Source organism: Pseudorasbora parva, chromosome 11, assembly GCF_024679245.1.
Source record: "Pseudorasbora parva isolate DD20220531a chromosome 11, ASM2467924v1, whole genome shotgun sequence".
Classification (NCBI taxonomy): Eukaryota; Metazoa; Chordata; class Actinopteri; order Cypriniformes; family Gobionidae; genus Pseudorasbora; species Pseudorasbora parva.
The window spans coordinates 25,682,427-25,708,698 of NC_090182.1; the positions used below are offsets into that span (position 1 = coordinate 25,682,427).

Consider the following 26,272-nt stretch of genomic DNA (forward strand, 5'->3'; position numbering starts at 1 on the left):
TGTTTTTTGTATTTTATTTTTGGTTGTATTATTGTTATTTTACTGTATTATAAATAAAATGTATTATTATTATTATTATTATTATTATTATTATTATTATTATTATTATTATTATTATTATTAAATGGGAACACACACACAAAAAGTATGATTTAATGAAGTCTCTCATTCACTGCTAGAAGTTTAAACAACTATAATGACTTCTGCTTCTGAGGAACCCGGATATGTAAAAGGGTCAATTCATTTACGACACAATTATATCACGTGGTCCCGGGCATCACAGTGTGGCATATTACCTTAGCCTAGACATATGCAAGCAAATATTGCCGATATTATGTTTTACGATTATGTTTAGTTTTATACATTTAATTATTTTATATCAGTTTTGTTGCGGTTAAACTATATACACTCACCTAAAGGATTATTAGGAACACCATACTAATACTGTGTTTGACCACCTTTCACCTTAATTCTACATGGCATTGATTCAACAAGGTGCTGAAAGCATTCTTTAGAAATGTTGGCCCATATTGATAGGATAGCATCTTGCAGTTGATGGAGATTTGTGGGATGCACATCCAGGGCACAAAGCTCCCGTTCCACCGCATCACAAAGATGCACTATTGGATTGAGATCTGGTGACTGTGGGGGCCATTTAATACAGTGAACTCATTGTCATGTTCAAGAAACCAATTTGAAATGATTTGAGCTTTGTGACATGGTGCATTATCCTGCTGGAAGTAGCCATCAGATGGGTACATGGTGGTCATAAAGGGATGGGCACGGTCAGAAAAATTGCTTAGGTAGGCTGTGGCATTTAAACGATGCCCAATTGGCACTAAGGGGCCTAAAGTGTGCCAAAAAAACTTCCCCCACACCATTACACCACCAGCAGCCTGCAGTGGTAACAAGGCATAATGGATCCATGTTCTCATTCTGTTTATGCCAAATTCTGACTCTACCATCTGAATGTCTCAACAGAAATCGAGAATCATCAGACCAGGTAACATTTTTCCAGTCTTCAACTTTCCAATTTTGGTGAGCTTGTGCAAATTGTAGCCTCTTTTTTCTATTTGTAGTGGAGATGAGTGGCACCCGGTGGAGTCTTCTGCTGTTGTTGCCCATCTGCCTCAAGGTTGTGGGTGTTGTGGCTTCACAAATGCTTTGCTGCATACCTTGGTTGTAATGAGTGGTTATTTCAGTCAAAGTTGCTCTTCTATCAGCTTGAATCAGTCATCCCAGTCTCCTCTGCCCTCTGGCATCAACAAGGCATTTTTGCCAACAGGACTGCCGCATACTGTTTGTTTTTCCCTTTTCACACCATTCTTTGTAAACCCTAGAAAAGGTTGTGCGTGAAAATCCCAGTGAGCAGATAGTGAAATACTCAGACCGGCCCGTCTGGCACCAACAACCATGCCACGCTCAAAATTGCTTAAATCACCTTTCCTTCCCATTCTGACATTCAGCTTAGAGTTCAGGAGATTGTCTTGACCAGGACCACACCCCTAAATGGATTGAAGCAACTGCCATGTGATTGGTTGATTAGATAATTGCATTAATGAGAAATTGAACAGGTGTTCCTAATAATCCTTTAGGTGAGGGTGTATATGTATATATATATATATATATATATATATATATATATATATATATATATATATATATATATATATATATATATATATATATATATATATATATAGACCTAATTCAATTTTTATTTGCATAAACAATGGGCTACTATGATTTAGCCTAAGCCATTACATCTTTTAGCTAAAATGTTTTGCACATTTTAATAAAATGCTAATCAAAACAAACTGTATCTGTATAAACTAGGCTATATACTACGATCATATTTAAACATACATTTTCATAAACATATTTTCCAGTAGCATAGGCTGCATTTTATTTGTAACGTTTAGAATAAGTTTTAACACATAGCTACGGAAATCATCCACTAGGTTTAAATAGTCTAGGAGTTGACTCAAGAACTGCTGGGAGCGATTTGTCGTGAACGAATCTTTCTAAACCCCTCCAACCAATTAATTGAAAAGATTAGACTCGGAAGAATTATTCGTTTACGAATAGGACATTTCTACTGTATAACACAGCCGTACAGTAGGAACCTTAATGTCAGCTGGCACGACTGAGAAATGGCTTACTGTTACTTACAATGGCATTAAACAGAGGCAATATACACCGAAAAAGCCTCATTGTAATGAAAGAAAGACGATGCTGCTCAGGCTGATGTCGCGCGCGTGCTGTCAGTGTCCAGCGCATGGTTTTTATTCGCGTCGCAAGCAGTGTAGACGATAGGTCTCTGTAATAATCACCAATAATAACATGCACTTACTCAAAGGCGAAGAAGAGAGAACAGGTGCCAATGATGAGAAATAAGGTCAGGTAAAATACTCCTTTCTGGCGAGCCATCATTACCCGTCCATCGCAGCAGAAGGTGTTTTTCCCAGGTAATTTCTCCCATTTTCGAGTAACCTTCCGTGATATCATCACCGCCGACATGGTAGCGAATGTATTGTCTTTTGTCAATTTAACCTGGAATAGACCACAGACGTGTCCCCCTAAATGATTAACCGTAGATTAACGAATGTTTAAAGTTATCAGCAATAAAAAATGCAGGATGTAGGCTAATTCTTCCTTCACGTTTAAGATTTGGTTGTAGGATTCTTCAATCGTTACCATCAGTCTGTCGCTCTACATATCTGCTCTTCTGTACATAAATCCATGGTTAGAGTCCCAAAAATCCTCAATCAAATACCAGAAAGCAAAATCCTCATCCAAAAGCGGAGATTTCCCATTCTGGCGCAATATGAAAGTGCTTCCGTTCAGAATCTGTCCAGATATCGAGTGAGAAAGCGAAGCTGACGTGAAATAAACATGTAAATGCTAAAAGCACATCTGGAGTGTGAGTGGACCTTGACCGACTGACATTTCTGTCATTTGTTAGGTTGGTTAAGCGCGTCTATCTCGAGAGGATTATCCGTCCCCTTTCTCTTAAAATGATGCAAAATAAATTTGGGTAAAGCCTTTTGTGACCTATGCCGATTATTCAGAAATTATTTGTGTAATATCTAAGATAATCTTTCCTCCAATTTAGCGTCGTAGGATGCAAGCAAGCCTGGATTCTCATCGGGAGCAGGAAACACGCCTAGATTTAAATGTCTCTTCTTAAAGGGCCAGTGTCTCACTGTACAGGGAACAAAGGAATTTTATGTTTCCTAATACTAATATCCAACCTAACATTAAAGCAATCATTCAAAAATGAATGATATAAATATTGTTACTTCTGAGCCCATTAAGGGTTATGTTTGAGCACATTATTTACTTATGTCTATTTAATTTTGTGGCCTATTCCAGCCATAATTCTTGTAGCCTATACCTGTTTGATATTTACATTGTTGATATACAAGTTATTGTTGTTATCTTTGTGTCTTTATTTATTGTCCCTCGTCTGTCTATTTATTGTCCGTAAAAAGGATGTTAAAGTAAATGCTTTCTAGGGAAATAGCCATTCGTTTTTCTCCCTGCCCTGCAAAAAAACAAAAAAACAAAAACAAAAGAATTAATAGTGCATTACCTATTTTCTTTCTTTCTTTCTTTCTTTCTTTCTTTCTTTCTTTCTTTCTTTCTTTCTTTCTTTCTTTCTTTCTTTCTTTCTTTCTTTCTTTCTTTCTTTCTTTCTTTCTTTCTTTCTTTCTTTCCTTCTTTCTTTCTTTCTTTCTTTCTTATATTATTATTATTATTACATTTTTTGCAGACATGTGAATTGTGTTACAACTGATGCAAAAAGAAACAAGGTGTCTGGAAAAAATAAAATGAAGCTTGAAAGGTAACAGAACAGGTCAGCAACAACATAACCCCCCATTCCTCCCAACCCACCCCACCCTTCCCCTAAGGCCATCAGGAAGAGATAAAATAGGAAATGATAATAACAGAAAAGAAAAAACAAACAAACAAACAAAAAAGGATGGCATGTCTGGCCAACAAAGTGGTAAAGGCAATGACGTGGTGTGCTGTGACCGGTATATCCGGGTTCGGGGAAAGGCCAAATCTTTCTTTCTTTCTTTCTTTCTTTGTACCCTAAACCTTTTTATGGGGAGTATTCAGGAAATGAGATGGCAGGTCAGAAACAAAAGATGCTTTATTCAGATGTTTATGAACCAGCGATGATCGCATGAGTAATTTATCTCTTCTGATCTTGTGCAAAAAAGAAAGCCTGTCTTATTTTACATAAGACACAGGCTTTCTTTTTTGCATATTTATTGCATGCTGCATATTCAACATTAAAGTTTAGCACATGAGAAATTCATGAGTTCAACCAGTTTATGAGTAGGAGTTCATTAGAGACTGTGGGCAGGAAATAAGAGCTATAGCAAAGATTATTTCTTTAAAAAGGGATAAATAATTAACATTAACTGAAAGACTTTCTCTCTCTCTCTCTCTCTCTCTCTCTCTCTCTCTCTCTCTCTCTCTCTCTCTCTCTCTTTATAAAATGCAATGACAGATTTACAGAGACAAAACTGTGAAAATACAAGACAAACATTAACAAGTGGCAGACTTCTGCTTCCTTCAGAGATTACACAAGCCTACCTCAAAGCAACAAAAACAAAAAGAAAATAATATTTTTTCTCAGAATACATGGCTAATTTTCTGCCAGTGGAAAAACATACTTTTTGGAACAGGCAAGAATCAGAGGGCTGACAGAGTCATACAAACAATCCAAATCATCTTGACCCCTCGGCCTAGCCTCTGCTGGTGGATTCTGTAACTGCATCTTTCTCCATTGATGATCTTTTAAAATGAGCCACAATACATGTTTATACTAGTAAAATATCATTCTGTCATCACTCCATTTTCCTGTGGCTCCACAGTCAATAGCCCAAACCTTTTCACTATACACTATATATAATTAAATTAGCAATTGAGGTTTCAATAAGCTTAATTTCAAATTTTGATCAAGAATTACCAGTACTCTTACAAGTTACAAAGTACTAGAAAAGGGGAAAAAACCTCTTTGGCAAACAGATTAAGAAAAATATTCATAAAATGCTTCATAAAAAGTGTAATTTAAATGTAATTAATTAAAATGAGTAATTAATATATTATTTTATCGTTACATTTAAATAACATGGTTTCTATGTATTTGTAAGTGATTTTTAATGCATTATTTACACTAACTGTAATACAGCTGTAAACAAAGTAAATGCATTTTAAAATGTAATCGGTTTTTATATTTGAATTAATGAATGAATCGTTTATATATTCATATTGTGAGTTACATTAAACAAATGTGAGCGTTTTGCTATTTGCTTGATTTTTTCATACTTTTTTGTAATTTTTCTTCTCATTTCTTTCTGAATTATATATATATTATAATTTGTTATATATGTTGTTATATATATATATATGTGTGTGTGTGTGTGTGTGTGTGTGTGAATTGTATGTGTATTATGTTCATAAAGTTCTATTCTTATGTCAATACTATTAACATGAAGTGGTTAAAACTTTTAAAGCACACAAATAATTTCCGCACTTGTCTACGTTCAGGAAAACGACGTTTGTAGTTTTTATGACAGTTCGTCTCAGCGAGGCACATGGCGAGACAGCATAAATGGACAACATTTCCCACAGTGCTTATCGTTCGGATTAAACATCCGTTTAAACATCCGTGTTAGCCTATATCCTAGGAGGCAGTCGCTCACACTGGACTGCAACCAGCTTTCTTACCTTATTCCGTGCAAAAAAAATTCAAGTTAGACAAGTAAAACTGATTCCAGAACGGACTACATTTTTGTGGTTTCGCCTACCGGTTGTGTGTTTTCCGGAACTCAATGCGACGTGTTGCGTCCAGGTTGCGTCTAAATGTAAGCACTATTCTGCGTTCTTTAAAGGTATCAGATTATAACTCAATTATTAGAATCTGTAATTTTGGTTAAGCGTTTAATGGGCTCTTGTAGTTATATGTAGTCGGTTGTTTTCACAGTTAGCATCTTGAGTATGAAGTAAACAGTATTCAGTAAACTTGACTGCTTGACTAGCTGCTTTGTGAAAATATATTTGTATTGTCACCAGAAACAAAATTGAAGTTCTCATCATGTACGCTCTCGAGAGATAATATAAGAATTTTGTTTTTATTGGTGAACATATGTCATTAGAGCACAAGCAGCTATTAGTTTTATAATCATTTTTTTTTTTCTCCATAATTTTAATCTATTACAGGGTATTACATTCCAGCATGATGTCTGAGGGCAGTTCGTTTATGAAAGGCATGATCCTAGGGGGTATATTCTGCCTGGTGATGACTTACTTTGAGACCTTTAATCCAGGTATCCATTCAGAACATCATCAGCATCTCCACCATCATCTGAAACCTCTCAGCAAAGATGAACTACAAAAGTTATCAGAGGGTCAGATGTCTGAACTCACCCTGCAGGTTCGCGTGTACTGTCTAATCATGGTCACCCCTAAGCTCCTGGTCCACTGGGCGACAGCCAACGACACTTGGAGCAAACACTGCGACAAATCTGTGTTCTACACGTCCGAATCCTCCAAAGCTCTAGAGGCGATTGACCTACAGGAGCAGGATGAGTGGGCTAGGCTGGTCAAAGCCATCAAACACGCCTATGAGAATGCTGGAGACCTGCGCTGGTTCTTCATTGCACGGCCCACCACATTTGCAATTATAGAAAACCTCAAGTATTTGGTATTGGATAAAGATTCAAGCCAGCCGTTTTACATTGGCCACACGGAAAAGTCCGGAGAGCTGGATTATGTGGAGTATGACAGCGGTATTGTGCTGAGCTATGAAGCAGTGAGGAGGCTGATAGAGATGTTCAAAGATGAGGACAAATGCCCAGTGCGAGGGCGTGCTTTGTGGAAGATGCCTGAAGAAAAGCAGCTCGCCACCTGTCTGAAGTACAGTGGGGTGTTCGCTGAAAATGGAGAGGATGCGCAAGGCAAAGGGCTTTTTAACAAGAAGAGCGTCAGCACCTTGATTTCCGACAGCATGGGCCAAAACCCAGCCGACGTCGTGGAGGCATGTTGTTCTGACGTGGCCATCACTTTCGGTGGCATGTCTCAGAGCCAGATACAGGTCTTGATGTATGGCGTCTACAGACTCCGGCCGTATGGACACGATTTTTATGATACCTTGACATTTCTGCCTCCTAAAGACTCTGATAATGACTGATGGCTTTTGTGTTGGAAATGATACCGTGACAGAGCTGGAATGTTGGGAATACCGGGTGCAGGGCTGAATTATCTGTGATGTGTAGTTTATTTCTGATTATGTGAGTTGAAGGTTAGTTCTGGTGTGGAAGTTGAGGCTTTTCACCCTGCTTTCTGCTGAAAATATGTTCTGGTAAAAGTAAAACGATAATGGTTTACATATGAGCATGATTTAATCAAGGGCCAATTTTGGATCAATTTGTGCACTTGATAGTATTTTGAACAAAAATGCACTAGATTAATGAATGCCACATATATGCATCAGCTATGCACTGTGATGCAAAAATAAAAGTCCTTGCTGTTTTATGAACCATATACGCTTCTACAACTCTCCTGCAACCATTTCAAAAGTGAATTGGTTAATTGTAGACAAGAAAAATGCAATGTGTATACTTCATATGATCTATTTGATGATTACTGTTTATCCAGCTGTTTTAATTATGATTTACATTTTTTCTTTTCATGGGGACTGGTTGGAAAATGAAGAACCTTCTGCAGATTTTTTTAAATTAAGTATTTTGGATGTAAAATATCAGATGGTCAGTTTCTAGCATATGGCAAAATAAAATGTTCTGTATTGTTCTTCTAAAGTCAAGTAAATGTGGTTTCCAAATATGCTTGCGTTTTTGAAATTACTTACATAGAAAATGGTCTGTTTACATATCAAAATATTATGATAATTTCATAATTCATTACACTGTTTTGTGACCTTTTTTAATTGTTGGTCGATACTTTTTCCTTGGTAAACATCAGGGTGCTCATTCTCACCTGCTTTATAGTAATAATACAGTTCACAAATGGAGTGCTATCAGCAGTGCAGTGAATAAATTCATATACTCCCATAAAATATTAAATCCTTTTCATTATATGAATATTTAATTTTACAATCGATTACAACACTATTAGAAGGTTAGGATTATCTCATTGAAAGGGATAGTTATGGGGGTAATATTGTTTCATTATTCCAAACAAATATATTGTTATCCACAAATAAATGTAAACCGATTCACAAAAAATAAATAATTTCACAAATCAATAGAATGAGATCCACAAATATATCTGGGAGTTTCACAAAAGTAAATTAGATTCACAAATAAATACAATGATATTTGTGAGTAACAAAAAAATCCACACATGTCAAAACACACAACTCTGCCTTGCATAAGTTGCATTCATTTGTGAATCGCTTCCTGTGCATTTGTTGATGGCTTCCTCTGCATTTGTGGATCTCGTGTTGCGCATTTGTGGATCGCAGCACAGCATGTGGATTTTGAAACATTTCTAGCGTCTAGACTCAAAATAATCCACAAATACGTAGACTCCTACAAATACGTAGACTCGTTTTTAACCTTTTTGCTTAAAACTGTCTCAAAATGTCTGTACTCATTTTTGCAGTTGGTCTGCTGCTAGCTTCCTTGTTTGCTTTTGTTGTGCTTGTCCCGATAATTCCTGCTTGCAGCTATATTTACATTTATTTCCGTGAGTTCTATTTATAACATACATAATATACTTACACAAAAGCTGTTTGGAAAAAATTCAACCTAGTTTTTAACTGTTCCATCCTTCAATAACACGTTTTTAGTGGTCACCAATTCTTCTAATTTGGTCACAACCTTTGACATGCACAGAGATTGGACAGGCAGGCAGTGATGGAGTACAGTAGCAATTCTCTTGTATTCTCATGTATTTTCCCACTGCATTATAAACCATGTGAAGTTGCTTAGCGTACATTCACTCACCTTCACCTTTCTTTAGTTGGAGTGGACTTTCAGTTGACTTTTTAAAATTTTCTTTAAAGTGAGATATTGTTTACATTTTTGTCTCAAAATTCATTCAACTCAATTTGATTTTCCTTTCAGGTGCATCTAGGTATTAAGCCTTTTAATTAAACTGTGTGCTAAGACGAGATCGTCTTCAACAAGCTGTTTGTATTCATGCTTTCTATAACAACAGTCAAACCCTCCCATTCCCACAGTAAGGGGATGTAAACAATCAGCTTTTGTGGTTTACATTTTCATAAATATGATGTGGATGTAGAGCAACAGAGACATTTGTATATTTAAAAGGTAGTAAGATACATCAATCCCTCGTGTGATTTTGAGTTTCATAGCATGGATTAGGTGTATGTTTTCAGCCTTTAGAACAAAAAGATGTGGGTTAAAAACTGTAAAATCAGAAATAGGCCTAGAATCATACTGCATGTTTCCAAGAGAGAAGTATACGTACAAAAATTCTTTAAATGGGTTTTAAGTTTCCATGACACAATTCAGCTCACACTGTAACAACAGACCATTTCAGTTTGGAATGACTTGAATGCGGGTTTTATTTGTGCATTAAAATGCGGTTGTTTTCAAAGCTTTCGGCATGGTAGACAGTTGAGTCCATTCATGTAAACAGTAGCAGCCTGGTGATAAGGGGTCCAAATGATTCCACCACATCCTCATAACTGTCATTACTTATATGTCTTCATGTGCCACAGTCCATCATTCAGATAGTGAACGTTCTCGATTCCAATTCCCTTGTTTACTTTCTCTCTGTTCAGTGAAGTGAGACAAGAAAATATTCTCAAATGAAATGCAAATTAATCATTTAGTTTTCCATAACCAATAAACCGAGTCATCGTTTTAAACTGATGCTGACCTATTTATATTAATTGAATGTATTTATAAATGCTGTATTTAGAGCAGTGGTTCTCAACTAGTTTGGCCATGTGACCAAAATTAATCCACAACCCATTAGTTTTAGTCATTTGAACCAAGCAAATACAGTTCTCAAAAATGATTGACACCATACCATACCACTTTAGCATCCACATATATTCTAAAAATATCACTAGATATCACCAGATATCTATCCGATTGTGAAAAGACCAGAAGTATCTGTTTATTTAAACCACAGATGTACATTTAACTAATGGCCAAATTGTTAAAAAATAAACATGTGTGAGCGTGTTATCTATATATGTTGTAATCAGATGACGACGCGCTACTGTATTTTTTAGCTTCTTGACTGCAAATATTTAGTTACATGCGTGTTACTGCTAAAAGTAGTGGAATTACAGCAGTGCGTTACTTTGTAGTGCATTACTCCCAACACAGGTAAAGATAATTAAAAATATAAATGTGTTTTTGCATTATAAAATTAAATGTGAATTCAGAATGAAAAATGCATAAAACACTCACATGTCATCTGCTGACATCTTCATGACTCCCACACAGATTGCATGCTGCTTTCCTTCTGCCATTATGGCCTGAAAACAAATACTTAAGGACAACAACCTGTGCTGTGCAACACACACCAATCAAATCTATTACATGAATAGTTTACGCAAAAATGTATATTTGGAGTAGTGTTGTTGTTTTCATTGACTGAAATATGTTGTCTTGGAAAATACCTAAAATAAATAAGTTCAAGTTGAAGTACTAGAATTATTAAAGCTAATACTGAAATAAAAATGTATTATTAAAAGCTAAAATAGAAATCTAAAAAGGATTCAAAAAGACACCACATAACAAAATTACTTAAAGGTTTCTATGCAACACCACACGTTTTACTTAAAAGATTTCAAAAGAAAAAATATACCATATAAAGTACTTCATAAGACTTCTGAAATTGAGACAATTACTTTGTAATGAACAGACCAAAATTATTATTTAGTAGTCGCTTTTTGTGTCTTTTGGAATTGACAAAAGAGCTGTGTGAAGAGGCTATATATATATATATATATATATATATATATATATATATATATATATATATATATATTCAATACATTAAAAAGATTTATAAGTGCAGAAAAATATTTAATGAATACAACAGTTGAAAAGATACAACTACTTTGTCTGTGTCAGCAGGGTAGAGTTTGGCTCCTGGTGATGTAAGACCTGGACACATGATATTGGCTCCACTCAGAACAAATTTGATGGCTCCTTTATCTACTTGTTGGTGTGGCAGGATGAAGGGATCTGGAGAACAGAAACACAAGTATCGGGCATTAGTCAAGTTGAATTTTAAGTGCAAGTTGTTTAATATGAGAAGTTTTCTGTCATCATCTGTCACCAGAGAAAATCCTTTCGGCAGAGAAAGCATCTTACATTTGTGCAGAAGTCTGAGGGTGGGATAGAAGGGCCCCTCTCTCTGTCTGAAGAAGAGCAGCTCTCCATTTACCGTAAGAATTTCAATATGCTCATGACTGGAAACATAAACAAATATCACAATCAGTTAATCCTTTAGTACTGCATTACAGTTGCCCATATCAATAAACACTGACTGCATATACTGTGAAACTTACCATCTCACAATTTTGACTGGATCCTTTTTTGGCATTATCTGGTTGAGCCAATCATCAATGTTGGGAAACTGATCTAACAGCTGATTCTTTATACCCTTAATTACAGATGTCTTCAACTGAATACAGTTTGAAACATTTTCCTTTTCATCAAATCTATGAAGAAAATGAGAAAGAAAAGAATCAGCCTAGAATTCTGATATAATTACCCAAAAATGTCTATCGTGTAGAACCTTGAATGTCAAACACCTCACATCCACTCCTTAATGAAAACATACTTTTTTGCAGGTTGCTTACCGTCTTGTCAAGTTATAAATATTAGAGAAGTATCTTATCAAAAGCTTAGTGTGAAAACAGTAATACAAATGGATCATTCCTAATGAACCATTAAAGTGAGCTGTGACAGAGCAAGTTAGCAGTGTAGCTAAACAGGTTAACTTACTGATTCGGCAACAGAAGTAAGGGCACATATTAAGTTACAATACCATATTAAACTGGTAAGCGTATAAATGCGATATATATTTAACTACACGAAGATGGTAAAGCTGCTGCGCTAATGAAACACTCAATCACTGTAACAATGCTAAGTTGCGTTAGCTACTATTTATAAGGTTGACAACGGCTCAAGCTTACTTTTTAAACATCCTTGCGAGTCGTAATCGGTCACTCTTGTCTTCTTATCTACGTGATCTTATAGAAGTAAAAAATATACAAACTAAACATTCAGTGTATGATGGTTTAATGAAGTAACTCCACGCTTCACGTTAACCGCAGGTGATTCCCGTATCGTTTACGACAGTGGTACACATTTTACTGCAAGGGACGGACAGCGTGACAAAACGTAACAGTATTTTGATATGTACTTTAAAGTGATCTCGTTTGGATCAATTCAAAGTCAGTGTAAACTGATCTCAGCACATTAAAACTATTGTTTTGTTTATGCGTTGTTTTCTGTTGTTAAGTAAAATATGCATTAACTATGCAGTAATTTTCATTAAATTACAGAACAGAAATATGAACATTGGATAAAGGCAGGTTACAAATTATTGTTTCATTTTGGTTTTTTAAAGACGGGTTTCTGGATAGGCTTTCTCTTTTGTCACTCCATAAATCAGAAAATATCAACAGACAGAAAAAAAAAACAGAAATCGAATAGGAATAAAATGTTATGTAAACCTAATAAATTATACAAGTATGATATGCTATATAAACCCCACAGGCATAAACAGGAGTATATTTTAATGTGCATTTTGGATGCTTTCTTCTCAGTAGTTTTAAAAATGCATTATGAAAAGATGTTTTATGGAAGCAAAATCTCAAAACTGACCAGTGCATGAAAAAACAATGGTTTTACCTTAAGTGGAAACAATACCTAACATTATGTTTACTATTTTTAATGAAAATAATGAAAGACCGCCAATTTATGATATCTGATCCTTCTTTGGTTAATTTATCACCATTAGTTAGAATTAAGTATCCATTTTTCATTATCCGGTATTAGGAATGGATCCTTGTGAATGATCACAATCACTAATCAGAGGGACAAGATCATGGAAACACAGTTGTTTATTCTGAGGCAATAAAAACAAGCATACTTTTTCCAGACACTGGACGACCGTCCACTTTAGTATGATTTCTCTAAACACCACTGCCAAAATTTCCACAGACAGATCCAGTGATGCCACACAGAGGAGCTTCTCAGTATATAGGCCTAACCCAGAACTTAAGGGATATATTAACTTGGAAACACTAGGATGATAAAATGGTGCTGCTGTGCTTGTTCAGAGTTTCCAGAGAAATAATGCAGATGCAATGTAGTCAAGAGTGTCAAACATCAAAGTTGTGTGTAAAATGTATATACAAAATAAACAAGAGGAGGAAAATGTGAGAAGGTGTAAGCAGGGAGGGGGGAAAAGGAAGGAAGATGTACAAGTTAGTGTTTAGCAGCGTTAACATTCCTACAAACAAAACAAGTGCTTGGTTTTATCTAATCTTGGCACATACTGTGAAATTTTTAATCAGCCTCAATTGTTCTATTTATCAATAAATCACATTCACAGAACATAAATCGCTTGTGACCAATCAGCTGAACCTTCTTTTCATTGTACAAATTTATCAAACATTGGCAAAGAGAAAACCTGTTTTCAATGTTCATACACAGGTACCCAATACAACATCGACTGAAAAAAAAGGGGCAAATTCAATCAATCTGGTTCTGATTTTCTTTGCACAGGTAATGTTATGATATTTTCATAGTTTAACAATGAAAAAAAAAAATGAAAAAAAATGGAGACAAACAGCCATGGAACATGGAAAATAAATAACTTTTCTTTTTAAGCTCAGGATAGCCCAATTCTTTGAAGCATTGTAACAAAATAATGTTTTTTTTGTTTTTGTTTTATTAATTGGACATTCCATTCTGAGGGAAATAAAACACCCTACCCTGTCAAAGCCATGAAGAGAAAATTGATTCAGTTGTTGGTCACTGTGGTGAAGATGGTAAAGTGAACAAAAACTGGAACAAGGGGTTCCATGTGCTAAGGGAAGTAAACAACGTCACTGAGAACATCCTCCTCCTGTCATTTCTACCATCCCTCATCTACCCCTCTTATTCGCTCTCCATCTCTAAGCCACATAGTTGTATTGATTGGGATTCTCCTTATCCCTTTCCATGTAGTCCCTGTCAATAAGTGACTCTATCCTCTTCTTTAGATCAGCAGGCTGCAAAAAGATGAAGCAAGATTTAGTGGAAGTGCCATATATCCATATGTCCTATCCCAACAATTTAGGTCCCATTTAAATGATTCTGTCAAGTAATAATTGTTAATTATTTGGATCATGATTATTTTTGCTAAATAGTATGCACGTTAAATTGAATGTCATATTCATAAGCTGAAAACTCTTCCTGTAGTACTGGATTGCTTTTTTTATTCACTAGCATTCAAAGGTTTTGGGTAGATAAGATTGTCTAGTTTTAAAAAATCTCTTGCTCACCAAGACTGCAAATACTTGTTCAAAAATATAGTAAATACAAGAATATTGTGAAGTTATTAAATTGTAATATATTTTAAAATTATAACTTGAACCTATTTTAATACATTTTGTGATTGCAAATCAGCCATTACTTTAATGACCATTAGCCATTACCAGCGGCACATGATCCTTCAGAAATTTCTTCAATGATTCTAATATGCTGATTTGCTCAAGAAGTTTTTTTTAATTTATGTTATCAATGTTGAAAACATTTCCGGTTTCCTTAAACATTCCTTAAACTTTTTCAGGATTATTTAATAGAAAAAAACAGTATTTAATTTGAAAGAACAGTATTCATTTGAAATGGTCTTTGCTGTCACTTCTGATAAAAAAAGAATGTAACCATGCTTAAAAAAATATTAATTACTTTTGAAGAAATAACCTACAGACCCCACAATTCTGAATGGTAGTTTCCAAACATAAATACACACTCACCCCTCTTTTGGAATTGTAAATGCTCTTATAATGCATAAAGCTGTCCACTCTCACAATGAATCTTATTTACATTGTGTGTACGACTTGGTGATTGTTGCAGTATTCTTGTTTTGCCTGAGTTTATACATTAGCTGCACGACATCCATTATCATCACAAACAAAAGTTAAAATTCTCAATTAACTGTGTAAGCAAAACATTTTGAACTGTGACCTCACCTTAACTGGGAATTTTAGTTGGTTATACACCTCAGACACCAGAAGATTATGGCTGAGAGTTTTCCTCATCTTCATGATTCGAACAATGGCAGCATCAATTTGGTACTGACGATCTTGGAATACTCTCTCTGTAGTGCTGGCTTGCTCCTCCACCTATGAGGTACACCAAACAAGGATAAGACCAAGCACCCAATACCTTTCCCACATCAGCAATAAAATGAAACGTGTGCTGGACAGTACCGTTTCTTTCATCTGGATCTGGTTGATTTTAATCCGGAAGAGTTTATGTTTGAAATCATCATTACATGAGAACTTGTCTCCATCTTCCACGTCTTTACTCTTTGGGAGTTTGGTAAGGACACGTGCCTTCCCACACGCCAGTGACTGCAGAGTCCGCCTCAGCTCACTGTCCTCTGCAAATGGGTGTGTATTTTTATTTATTGAGCTTCCAATTTGTTAAACAATTTAAAAGTTTGTAAAAGGCTGCAAGATGTAGCTATGAACAAAGATTGATTTTAAATGGAATGGTGGAATAAAAGGCAACACAAATTTTTTCAAGACAAAGTTTGCTTGTCACAATTACTCATACCAATGCCTGTAGCCAGTTTAATGTCCTCCAGAGAGAACTCCTCCCCTTCATTAAACATAAGCAGAACTAACGTCTGAAACAGAGACACCTGCAGCTCTTTTTTGCCCTGTGAAAACCAAGGAAAAAAGTTCTCTTATAGCCAGTTATTTGCTTGGGAAGCCTCTAGAAAAAGTAATTTTAAGTTAATTATATTAGTTTTATATATACAGTCAGGGCTTGACATTAACACCTGTCAACCAGTGTTCCCTCTAAGCTGTGCGCACTTGTGATGCCATAGAAAGAATAAAATGCCACGCAGACACGAAATGAGGGGAGAAATCCATTTGATTGTACTTTAAATGAGATAATTGCAGTGAACTCTGTTCAACCGCTAAAGAGTAGAGTATCGCTATAATGTTAGAAGTTAGAACCGGTGAATGCAGTTTACAGGTTTTTATAGAGAGAATAATATCACACGTGTGCGGCAGTCATATTTACGGTCAAAATAGACCCTTTTCACATTTTCAGGGTTTCTCAGAGAAGAAGTTATCATAGTTGAGTAAACTTTTATAGCAGTGAATGCGAGAATGTATTACATTTATTTTTTGGTTTTCCTATTTGCTCAAAAAGCAAAAGAAAAACTCCACAATAGTGATTTCACAACTTTCAAAAAGAGGGGGAAAAATAGAGTGAGATTGATAATGGCAGTGAAGAGAGAGAAAGATGTTAAATTTTATTATAAACACCCTCCCAGCAGCAGTAAGTTGTTTTTTATAATTTAAATGAAAATACAAAAAATGCTGCAGGATTCACCATATTGACAAATTTACAGTCTGTATGAGAAGCAATGTGAAACAAAGACATGAAATAAAATGTCATCATGTTTTAAAGAGTGGCTTGATTAAGTGGTGGAAATAACAGATGATGGGCACAGCATGGTAAAAAAAGAGACATTTACAGGTACACCCACCACAAGTGTAGCGTGCAAATTATAAACACCTCAGTAACATGTCAGTTTAAATAGATGTATGTGTGTGGTTTATGTTTCAGAGATGTTAAGATAACTTTAAAAGAGTTCATGTTCCCTTGAACATAATTAGCTATTAGATCTATTTAATTACTAATTACTTTATAATAGCCTATATCAGTTTAAATACTTCAATTCGTTTTTTATATTATATTATAGGCTGTTATAGTTATATTATATAGTAACCCTAATAAATAATTGACCTCACAAGGAGATTGTTTAGGGATCCTTGCCATTAAAAAAGTAAAAAAAAAAAGAATAAAAAAAAAATATTTGTCAAAAATATAGATTGTTGTTCGATACATATTAATACCAAAATATTACCAAAATATTAATACCAATACTAATTTTACATAGAATAGATAGACAATACCAGTAGCGCTTTCTTGCTCTCTTCTCTCAGACAATAAGATGACACACAAACCCAACTCCCCTCACTCGTTTAATTTGCTACGGATGAATATTGTTGGTGTTACAGGGCCTTAATTTTGGCGTGGGATTATGTACAAAAATTACTTATTCCCGCAGATTTTGTCACACCCAAAGTGGCACAAGCCAAGTTGGCTATATTAAACAGTATAGTGAGCCTGTGTATCCGGTCTTAAAAGTGAAAACAGCTTAATATACTGGCTGCCAAATGATGAGATAATATTTCAAATATCTATATGGTTTCCGCATATAGTATCACTGTCAAAATTGTGGCCAGTTAAAATGCTGAGTGGCTAGTAACTTTGGACAACCAATAGCCACGGTGGCTGGTGAGCAAAAAAGTTAATGTCAAGCACTGTATACAGTATATTATAATCAGCTACCAATGCCCTGGTATTCATGACCAGTTGCTATTAAAATAAAATGTGCATTACCTCTTTGAATTCTGCCTTTAACACACAATGTCCTAACGTCGACTGCCACTGTAGTTTCCGTCCGCTGTGTTTGCCAAGGTAAAACGTTTTGAAAATCTCCTGCAATCTCACCATCTGCAGATTGAAGGGTATTAAAAAAAGATAACTGATTAATTAGAATGTAATTTATTAGAACATAGGTAATTATTACTGTCATGTTTACAAAGTATATCTGATCCATGCTCCCATTTCTCAACATTCATCAGAACAGACCTCTGGAGGAAGATGCACTTCCATGGGGATGTATGTTGGCCAATAACCCATGGTGAGGATGTTAACCGTCAACTCGATGTTCCCGGGAATATTTTGGCATTGCATGTGCTGAGGTGCAGATTCAAAAAGAGACAATTGAAAGATGTAACTAGACACAAAAAAGATAACACAAATCAAAGAAAATAAAAATAAAATGATATCATTACTTGTTTAAACTGCACCATAATATCTTTTGACAGCTCCATGTCTTTGAACATTCCTTCCAGTTTACTAGTAAATGCAGCTCCACATTCTACGAGAAAAACACAATTCAGTCTGTTGAAACATCTGTGAAATGATGGGATAGTTTAAGAATCAAACATGAAAGGGGAAATGCAAGTTACCATGCTTCAGTTTTGACAGCATTGATTTCTCCGCATCTACAGAGGCACTCTTTCCCACCAGTAACCTCTTCGCTAAATCTTTCTTGTAGAAGGCCTCAAAAACATCTTTCCCTAAAAGAGAGAAATGAAAACGTCTATAAAGCTTAGACAGTCATTTAATAATTTTAAACTCTCCAGGCCTTTAAAACAGAGAATTAAGTTTAAATGGATTACCGTAAATGAACCTGAATATGATCATTATCTTGTCCAACATTTTCTCAAGTTCCTCATCAGTTGCTTCTTTGTTCCCAGCACGGAGCTTTGAATCCACATATTTGGCTATAGAAGATAAAATCACATTAGTGTATATTAATATTTGTCTTGATCCAATCAGCTGCAAGTTTTAAATCAAACAAAAACATATGCGCTCATTTGAGTCTAGTGATGTAAATTTACATAAATTCCCATAATCAATTGTTGTCTAAATTAACAATCAATTAATCGTTAATCAACCGCTTAAATCCGAAGCTTGGATTGCATTTTAAAGCTTGGATTTACAGTGAATATAGGGAATATGAATATCTCTTAACAAGTGCTTTTAAAAATAACTGCTTTACAGGAAAATGTGAACTGTAAAATCATTGTACATAACAGATTTACACATTTAGAGGCCATACTCTGCCATTTAAAGATGATTAAAAAAAACTGCTGACGCAAACAAGCATGCACATGATGCCATGTATACAGATATTGCACCGCGTTTTTGTTTGCAACTAGGCAAAACCTAGTTGATCACATATCTTTATTTAGAGCAAGTGGTCGCGAATAAGTACAAACACAACATAAGACAATGCATAGATAAAAGCTATAGGACTTCACATCCAATCATCAACTAGGAACTTATCACTTGTTGTCTATGTACTTTTATTGTGATTTTTCACACGTAGCTCTTATGGTCTTGTGTAAAAAAAAAAATTGCAAAACTATAATAACTTTGGTGCAGAACAATCGGTGTAGGACATCAAAATACCGCGAGAGCGAATATAGAAGCAGATGTTGCTCGCTTAATTTTACCACGTGTCTGCTGTGTGTTTTGTGCATGAGCCGCATGCATCTCAAACCTACGCACTCTAATGATGAACTTGCTTAATCGACCATCATTAAGTTTATTCAATTAAAATACTTTACCTAAACAGAGGATGTGATTGGATAACTGAACTAACCTGTGGAACAATCTGAAACTGAAATATGAAAATCTACAAACTGAAATGCCTGAACCAAAGGTTTATTTCCCTCTTAGAAGCATCTCACATGATTGCATCCCCAAACACTGGGCACCTGAATGCAAGATAACATGACAGCATTTCTTGTGTTTTGGCTGCATGCTTGAGACACATGTCATTTATGATGTTAGAAAGAAGAGCAAAAGTGGCTTCTTCAATTGCAGCAACTTCCATTTGTATTACAAATATTTTGCTCCAATATCCAAGGAAGTGATGATTTTGTTCTCTTGAAAAGATGGGATGGACATGCTGCTTTATTGTCAAATATTTAATGTGATATTCAAATTTTGCTAAAAAGTTAAATTCTCAGTTAAATACTTTTGGATGGAAACGTAGCTAATGATTGGTGGGAAAACAACATATGTCGACTGACCTATAAGCTCTGCAGGTTTGTTCGGCCGTTTGTTGATAAAGGTCTCGAAGGCCTCCTTCATGCCATTCACAAACTTCTCGTTCTTCATGAAACATATATCAATGATGTGATCGACTTTATCTTTGAAATCCAGTAGCTCCTGAACCATCGTCTTGTCTTTCTCTGGGTTGATTACAATTGTGCTTCCAAAGACCTGAGACAAAAAAATAATCCTTGTGAACCTGGATGTTTAAATAATATACAGGGGTCTCATTTATAAACGTTGTGTACGTGGCTCTCTACCCAATTGGTATCTACAGTTGGTATTTATAAAAAGCAAACTTGACGGAAAAATGTGCGGTCCTTCAAGCAAGCTCTGACGCAGGTGTACGCACAAAAACGGGTGAAATGAGAATTGGCGAATTGGTGACAGTATGTGAAATTGCAGACCGTTGTATAAAATAAATGGCAATACTGCTTCATAAATAACATGAAGACTTAAAGCCAGTCTTACAATTAATAGTCTACACGAACACCCGTTTGATCAATCTGCAGTGTAAAACAAACAAAAATTATAACGGAAAAGCAAATTAACACACATTTGCAAAAAGAAAAGTGTAAAATGCAATAATATTGGCGTATTATGCAATTAATCCTCATAAACAATATGGAAAACAAAACTAAATAATGTACAAAACATATTCGTCAATGTGTCCTTCTGGCGGAGCAGATATAGATGCAATTAGACAGACAGACAGATAGATGTCCAACCATTTCTTTTTTATTTGGGCCACAGCCCTAAGTTGTGAGGCTACAGCATTTACGGCGTCTGCAACCTTTTGCCACTCAAGTGCCTTTTGGCATTAGTAATGCCCACACTATGCTCTCCAAACAAAATTTTTCTCCTCATTTCCACCTCTTCTACGATAATATCTACTTCACATTGAGGGAAGTTAAGTTTTTTTAATTTCCTCTCTGTGTTTGCCATGATTTTGCAATCTGCGAATATTAACTTGTGGGCATTTCACAGTCTATTTATGAGCAACTATGGGCGTGACATGAAGCCACAAAAGCTGCGCTACATTTAAAATTGATTGCGATTTATTAAGGGAAAACTGTGTAGGATGTGCGTGTGCATGGTTTCATAAATCTGAATATTTCTGTGCGTACGCACATCCTATGTTTCATCCGTACGCCACTTCTGACGCAAATCCTACACAAAGTTTTATAAATGAGGCCCCAGATGTGTTATGTCATGGTTTTGTCATCTAGATGTATCCTTTGCACACCTTAATGTACTCAACCCAATGTTGCAGCAGCACCTGGACGCCGCCTTTCACACGACTGAAGAGCTGATACAGCAGAGACAGATCCTGAATACGATTTTCATCCAGCAGGTTATTTAAACCTAGAGTTTGCCAAGGAAAAAAAATAACTTATGTAAATCACTTCTAATAATAAGTAATGGTTAACCGTTTAAACGAGAAACACAATGTCAATCATTTCTATGGGAGTGATACCTTTCTGAAGTATTGAAGTAAGATGTTCTCCAAGCAGTTGCTTTTCCACTGTGACAATGAGGGGTTTTCTACAAATTAAGATAATAAACATTCACATATTTTGCCAACTTATGGATTAGTCATATTCTCTGCATACTTACTGTGTGCTCTGGTCCAAGTATGTAATGACTCTATCTGCCTCCTCTTCTAGACGTTTGTTGACATGATGGAGATACTCTGGCACCTTTTTTTTGTTGTTGGTGGTGGGGGGGTGGATTAGGGGATAAATAAAATTAAAAGTATAGCTCACAAAAATATTACGATTTTTTTATTTATTATACAAATCACAGTTCAGAGAGACAAATGCTGACTGAAAGCACAATAAAACTGGTATGTATGACTTATGCACTGATAATCTTCTCAAAACCATACAGCTACAGAAGACTAGAACAAATCACCTGGAAATCTGGAATACTTTACTTTTTTATTTTGTCTTTATTGGAACTTAACAGCCCATGGTCACAATGAGCTGTGACTGTATGAAAAAGATTTTTACATTTTTGCGCCACAAGGAAAAAAAGACAGCATATATAAGTAGGGGTGTAAATAATTCTGTGTGAGGGTGAGAACCTCATTAAAAAAAATACAAATACAGACTGTAGCAAAGTATATGTTCTTATCACTTCTACTTATTGAGACATGCCAAAAAAAATTACTTCTCAGAATTAAAACAATAAAAAATAAATTAAAAAAATGAACAAAACTGAAAACAATCAGCACTATGATGTGAAACTCACCTCTCTTTCCTGCATAAGTCTCTGGCCCTCTGCAGCATACAGTCGATTTGTCTCCTCCAGAAAGCGTTGCTCAAATGAATCCTGATAAATCTGCCATAAAAGGAGCAAAGGTGGGATTACAACGATTCTAACACTAACAGGTTTTGCCACACAATTTAAGGGCTAAATTATATCAGAAATCAATAAAAAAAAATCTCAAGACCTGTACAAGTTTTGCCAACCCTGGCCTGTAGTATTAAAGTAAACAGCAATTTCTAAGTAAATTAATATAATAAATAACTTTCATTAATGCTTTAAAATATGCTACATGTTAAATGCGAAAATTGACTCTTTAGAAAATAAAAAGTTGATACAGTAAGGACATTACCATGGAGATAAATTGGACAATGTACTTTGAGGGTTTAAAAGCAGAAACATGAATTGTGAACAAATATAAATGTCCCTTAAAAACTTTGTAAAAATAAATTATGAACATTAATACACATTCATAATTTTGCTTCCTTTTACTGCTGTTAAACTAACCAGACTGTACATAATTAATAGGCTTCTATAAACTAACCAGACTGTACAAAACACACATTTTATTATTGCCTGTATTGTGAGAGTTATTATGTTTACTGACTTTATATGGTTATGAAAATGAGCAAACAATAAGAGTAGATTTCTTACTGCATCTACATGTTTTTTTTACACTTAAATTATAATTTATCAACATTATGCCACAAATCAAGCATAAACCTGGGAACATTCATTTAAGCACAAATGAGAAAGCAGGTGACCTGCAGATCTGAGAGCATGCTCAGAAGACTCCTCAGGAGGCTTCGGTCTACGGCCTCTCCACTTCGCTCTCTCTCAATAAGAAGCAGAATCCCATCGATTGTCTTACTCTGCACCTTCAGGTCGCTGATGATATAGAAACGAAACAACTCCAAGCCCATGTCCCTGAAGATGAAACACAAGGGTATCTTTAACCACCAGAGAAAAGAGCAGCAAAGCCCTGGTAGTAAATAAAGACAGCAAGGGTGACAGTGCCGGCGGTACAAATTCAATATCTTTTGGCAAGATTGGACACTTACCAGATTGAAGGCAGCATTGAATTTTGTAAAACATATGTGCGATCCAAAAACAAAAATATACTCCTAATCATGATCTACAAGAAAAGACAGAATATTTTGTATAAAAAGCATAAACAGGTTGCCAAACAGGTCAAATGTCAGAAAATGTCTAGAATATGCTACTTTACTAACCATTTGTCTGCAATGATCTTGCCAGCATTTGTCTATTTTCTTGAGGAACAGAACACTGTCTAGGGCATCCGTAGGACAACAGTTAAGGTAAATTGCTTTATACCCCGATTATGATTAGCAGTCTATAATAATTACCAGTGACTGAAATTTTTCTCAAAATGCTTCCTTATATTTTAATTTCATCATTTGCACATCAAGCCATCGTTTTTGATGGAGGTCATGTCAAACTTTCAGCTATTATTTAAAATTAAAAAATGTTTTGGTGTAAATCGTTTAAGAAACCAATGAAAAATAAAAGCATTATTTTATTCTATTCACACAGTAATTTTAAATTGTAATATTTCACAACAGACCTATTCTATTACATTTTTATCAAACAAATGCAGCCTTGGTAAGAGACTTCTTTAAAAAAAGAAAAAATATAAAATCATACAAAAACTGAACTTCAGAAGGCCAGTGTATATTAATGTGCTTCTAACTTTGAGAGGACAACTAATAAAAAATAATTTTAAATAATTTAAAAAAAAAAAATACAAACAAATCTAAACTTTTAACCTAAACTTTTCATGTTGACCCCTGGTTTGTCCACTTTATTTTCACTATCTTAACAAAACAATACAGCAAGAAACTGATTGTGTGTAGCAAGAAAAAGGATATTCTCTGAACTGGTCAATCTGTGCCTTGATATGATCTTCACAGACCACTCTGAGTTGTTTATAAAGCTTAGCAGATATCTTATGGGAGCACAGGTTTTCAACAGCCTGAAAAGACAAATGGGGGGAAAAAATGACATTAGATTCCATATTTAATATTACCAAAATTTTATAACAAATAAAAAACAGCCTACCTGATAGAGCTCCTCTAGATTGTATTTAATTGAAGTGCTGTTCTGTATGGCCTCTACTGCCTCCTTCAGCTTCTGCCAGGTCTCATTTGTGTAATTCTCTGGTAATTTGGGTTTTTCTAATAAAGTATTCAAAAGATAAGGGTGTGAACCAACAGTTAGACTGCATAAGAAACAAAAAACACATTAGTGTATCACTTAAGTGTAGGTTTAGATTTTGTTTACATGAGAGATGTACCTTCATAAACAAATGCAACTGACATAAAGTCAATTTTTAAGAGCATACAGATACAAATCTGGTCTTATTCGTGACAGTAGCACTTGCATAAGATGAGTTGTTTAGCACTGTATTAGTTGTACTGTTGACAAAATTGTTTACTTTGAATATATATTAAAACAAATAATTAACTTTCATTAATAATGTTTTAAAATATTCAACACGATTGCTTAGTTTCAAAATAATAATCACTGAGACTACATGTAAAGATTTAAATGACTTATGTTGATCATTGGTATTGACTACTACAGAAAACATTTTGGACATCCCTCAGTTTGAAAAAGAAAAAAAAGTTATTACAGTTGTTCCAATGGTTTAGAAAACCTTAAAGCAGAAACAAAACACACACACTAATATATATATATATATATATATATATATATATATATATATATATATATATATATATATATATATATATATGTGTGTGTGTGTGTGTGTGTGTGTGTGTGTGTGTGTGTGTGTGTGTGTGTGTGTGTGTGTGTGTGTGTGCATTTTTAATTTATAAGGCAATCGTTGATGTTTACTTTTGCATTTGGTCGTGGCTGGACTGGGCATCATTTCATTGCAACACAGATGCGTTTGGTTAAAGCTCGTGAAGTTTAAAACAGACTTCACCTACCTTTAAAGTTCTTGATAACAAGTTTCTTCGCAGCACCGGGTTTACTGTTGGAGAAGGTGGCAGAGCCCGCAGACTTTGTCAGTCCGTTCGCATGATGTCCAACACCTCCAGCCAGGAACACATTTCTCGCTTTTGAACACGATTCGGCAGGGTTACACGACTCCTCGGCCATCTTCACATCCAGTCCGATCAAATCTAGCGGGTCCTCGAACCTCAACTTCTTCTGGATGTGCTGCTGCTGTGAACTGGAAGAGCAGGATGTTGTGGATGAGGAGTTACAAATGGCTTTAGGAGACGAAGATATTGAATCAATGTCTTCCTTCTCGGAACTGTTAATTTTCCTCTTCTTAGAAGACGTTAAGCTACTGTCGTTGTGAACATCAGAAGCTGCCGGTTTGGGCTCTTGGGCTGGCGGTGGGGGATTAGGGGAAGGTAAACCTGTTGGAAACATGAAAAAAGAAATACTAAATCAAATCGCTAATCTACTAATGCTACGATCCCGGGTGTGGACGCTTTATATTCCTCGGTCTCGCCGGGGAAAAGTGCAACCTCGCGGCTCCGTGTGTGAATAAGGAAAAAAAGAGGATAAAATGAGAAGTGCAGCCCCACTTGGACCCTTCTCTGCTCTTGTTATTGCCAACAGAGGAAAGATGGTTGAATACTGCTTCCTCTCGTTCGAGCACACACTCCGGCGCGCTCCACAAAGTCCGTTGGATTGCAAACCGCTTTTCGCCGAGGGCTGTTTGCGTTAAAGCATTCTACTGAACGCGGTATTTCCGCTCGGGAGTTAACGTTAGGCTAGTATTTTCGGTTTGAGGAAAAGTCTGCGGGAAAATAGTAACTTTTCTAAGAGGCGACGCTGACCCGCCGGAAGTACTTTAGACCGTTTCTGTGCGCAGCTGCTGTGTTGAGGCGCGTTGGTTAAGCGCGAGGCCTGACGTTTCCGATCCTCCACCAGGGGGTGCCAATACATAATGCGCAGTCCAGTCCCAAAACTCTCAAAAACACTAGCCTAATATTTCTCTCAATACTCTCTTAAATTAAATTACACTCAAATTTGTG

General features: G+C 35.5%; 4 protein-coding genes across 8 annotated transcripts in view; 1 reads left to right on the forward strand and 3 right to left on the reverse strand.

The window, feature by feature from the left end:
- Positions 1–3,179, reverse strand: part of zdhhc9 (zinc finger DHHC-type palmitoyltransferase 9) — a 34,708-nt gene extending 31,529 nt beyond the window's left edge. Inside the window, exons 1-2 of one of the 2 annotated variants that reach the window (XM_067457534.1) lie at positions 2,698–3,179; positions 2,354–2,553 (exon numbers count right to left, since the gene is read on the reverse strand). In XM_067457534.1, the coding sequence (XP_067313635.1) occupies positions 2,354–2,553; positions 2,698–2,700 (203 nt within the window). In that variant the 5' untranslated portion in view covers positions 2,701–3,179. Of the gene's footprint in view, positions 1–2,353 lie in introns of both variants that reach the window. The other variant, XM_067457535.1, reaches the window with a different exon arrangement.
- c1galt1c1 (C1GALT1-specific chaperone 1) lies at positions 2,337–7,827 on the forward strand. 3 transcript variants are annotated; one of them, XM_067457539.1, is made up of 2 exons: positions 2,337–2,468; positions 6,238–7,827. In XM_067457539.1, the coding sequence occupies exon 2, from the start codon at positions 6,254–6,256 to the stop codon at positions 7,205–7,207; it is 954 nt and encodes a 317-aa protein (XP_067313640.1). In that variant the 5' UTR covers positions 2,337–2,468; positions 6,238–6,253; the 3' UTR covers positions 7,208–7,827. The 3 variants fall into 3 exon arrangements, with proteins under 3 accessions (XP_067313640.1, XP_067313639.1, XP_067313638.1); XM_067457538.1 differs by lacking the exon at positions 2,337–2,468 and adding an exon at positions 5,670–5,909; XM_067457537.1 differs by lacking the exon at positions 2,337–2,468 and adding an exon at positions 5,670–5,882.
- Positions 7,828–9,550: 1,723 nt separating this feature from the next.
- mcts1 (MCTS1 re-initiation and release factor) lies at positions 9,551–12,346 on the reverse strand. The gene is made up of 6 exons (XM_067457540.1): positions 12,167–12,346; positions 11,537–11,689; positions 11,340–11,437; positions 11,077–11,210; positions 10,428–10,495; positions 9,551–9,779 (listed from the first exon to the last, which is right to left on the reverse strand). The coding sequence occupies exons 1-6, from the start codon at positions 12,175–12,177 to the stop codon at positions 9,698–9,700; spliced, it is 546 nt and encodes a 181-aa protein (XP_067313641.1). The 5' UTR covers positions 12,178–12,346; the 3' UTR covers positions 9,551–9,697.
- A 735-nt stretch (positions 12,347–13,081) lies between these two features.
- cul4b (cullin 4B) lies at positions 13,082–26,152 on the reverse strand. 2 transcript variants are annotated; one of them, XM_067457543.1, is made up of 20 exons: positions 25,211–26,152; positions 24,315–24,430; positions 24,125–24,228; positions 23,468–23,537; positions 23,297–23,370; positions 23,000–23,162; positions 22,221–22,310; positions 21,585–21,667; positions 21,445–21,512; positions 21,214–21,332; positions 19,946–20,138; positions 18,524–18,628; positions 18,311–18,421; positions 18,149–18,219; positions 17,928–18,035; positions 17,676–17,789; positions 15,807–15,912; positions 15,458–15,630; positions 15,218–15,370; positions 13,082–14,254 (listed from the first exon to the last, which is right to left on the reverse strand). In XM_067457543.1, exons 1-20 carry the CDS (start codon positions 25,659–25,661, stop codon positions 14,159–14,161), a joined length of 2,568 nt encoding a protein of 855 aa, XP_067313644.1. In that variant the 5' UTR covers positions 25,662–26,152; the 3' UTR covers positions 13,082–14,158. The 2 variants fall into 2 exon arrangements, with proteins under 2 accessions (XP_067313644.1, XP_067313642.1); XM_067457541.1 differs by having other exon boundaries at positions 18,134–18,219; positions 25,211–26,145.
- Positions 26,153–26,272: the final 120 nt, after the last annotated feature.

Coding starts and splice junctions, on each gene's coding strand:
- mcts1 (XM_067457540.1), bottom strand. Junction 11,438..11,536: donor CCAGTCAAAATTGTGAGATG/GTAAGTTTCACA, acceptor TTATGTTTCCAG/TCATGAGCATATTGAAATTC. Junction 11,211..11,339: donor CCTCAGACTTCTGCACAAAT/GTAAGATGCTTT, acceptor TCTGTTCTCCAG/ATCCCTTCATCCTGCCACAC.
- cul4b (XM_067457541.1), bottom strand. CDS start 25,661: ATGTTTCCAACAGGTTTACCTTCCCCTAATCCCCCACCGCCAGCCCAA. Junction 24,431..25,210: donor TGTTATCAAGAACTTTAAAG/GTAGGTGAAGTC, acceptor ATACTTTATTAG/AAAAACCCAAATTACCAGAG. Junction 23,163..23,296: donor TCAATGCTGCCTTCAATCTG/GTAAGTGTCCAA, acceptor TTTCATCTTCAG/GGACATGGGCTTGGAGTTGT.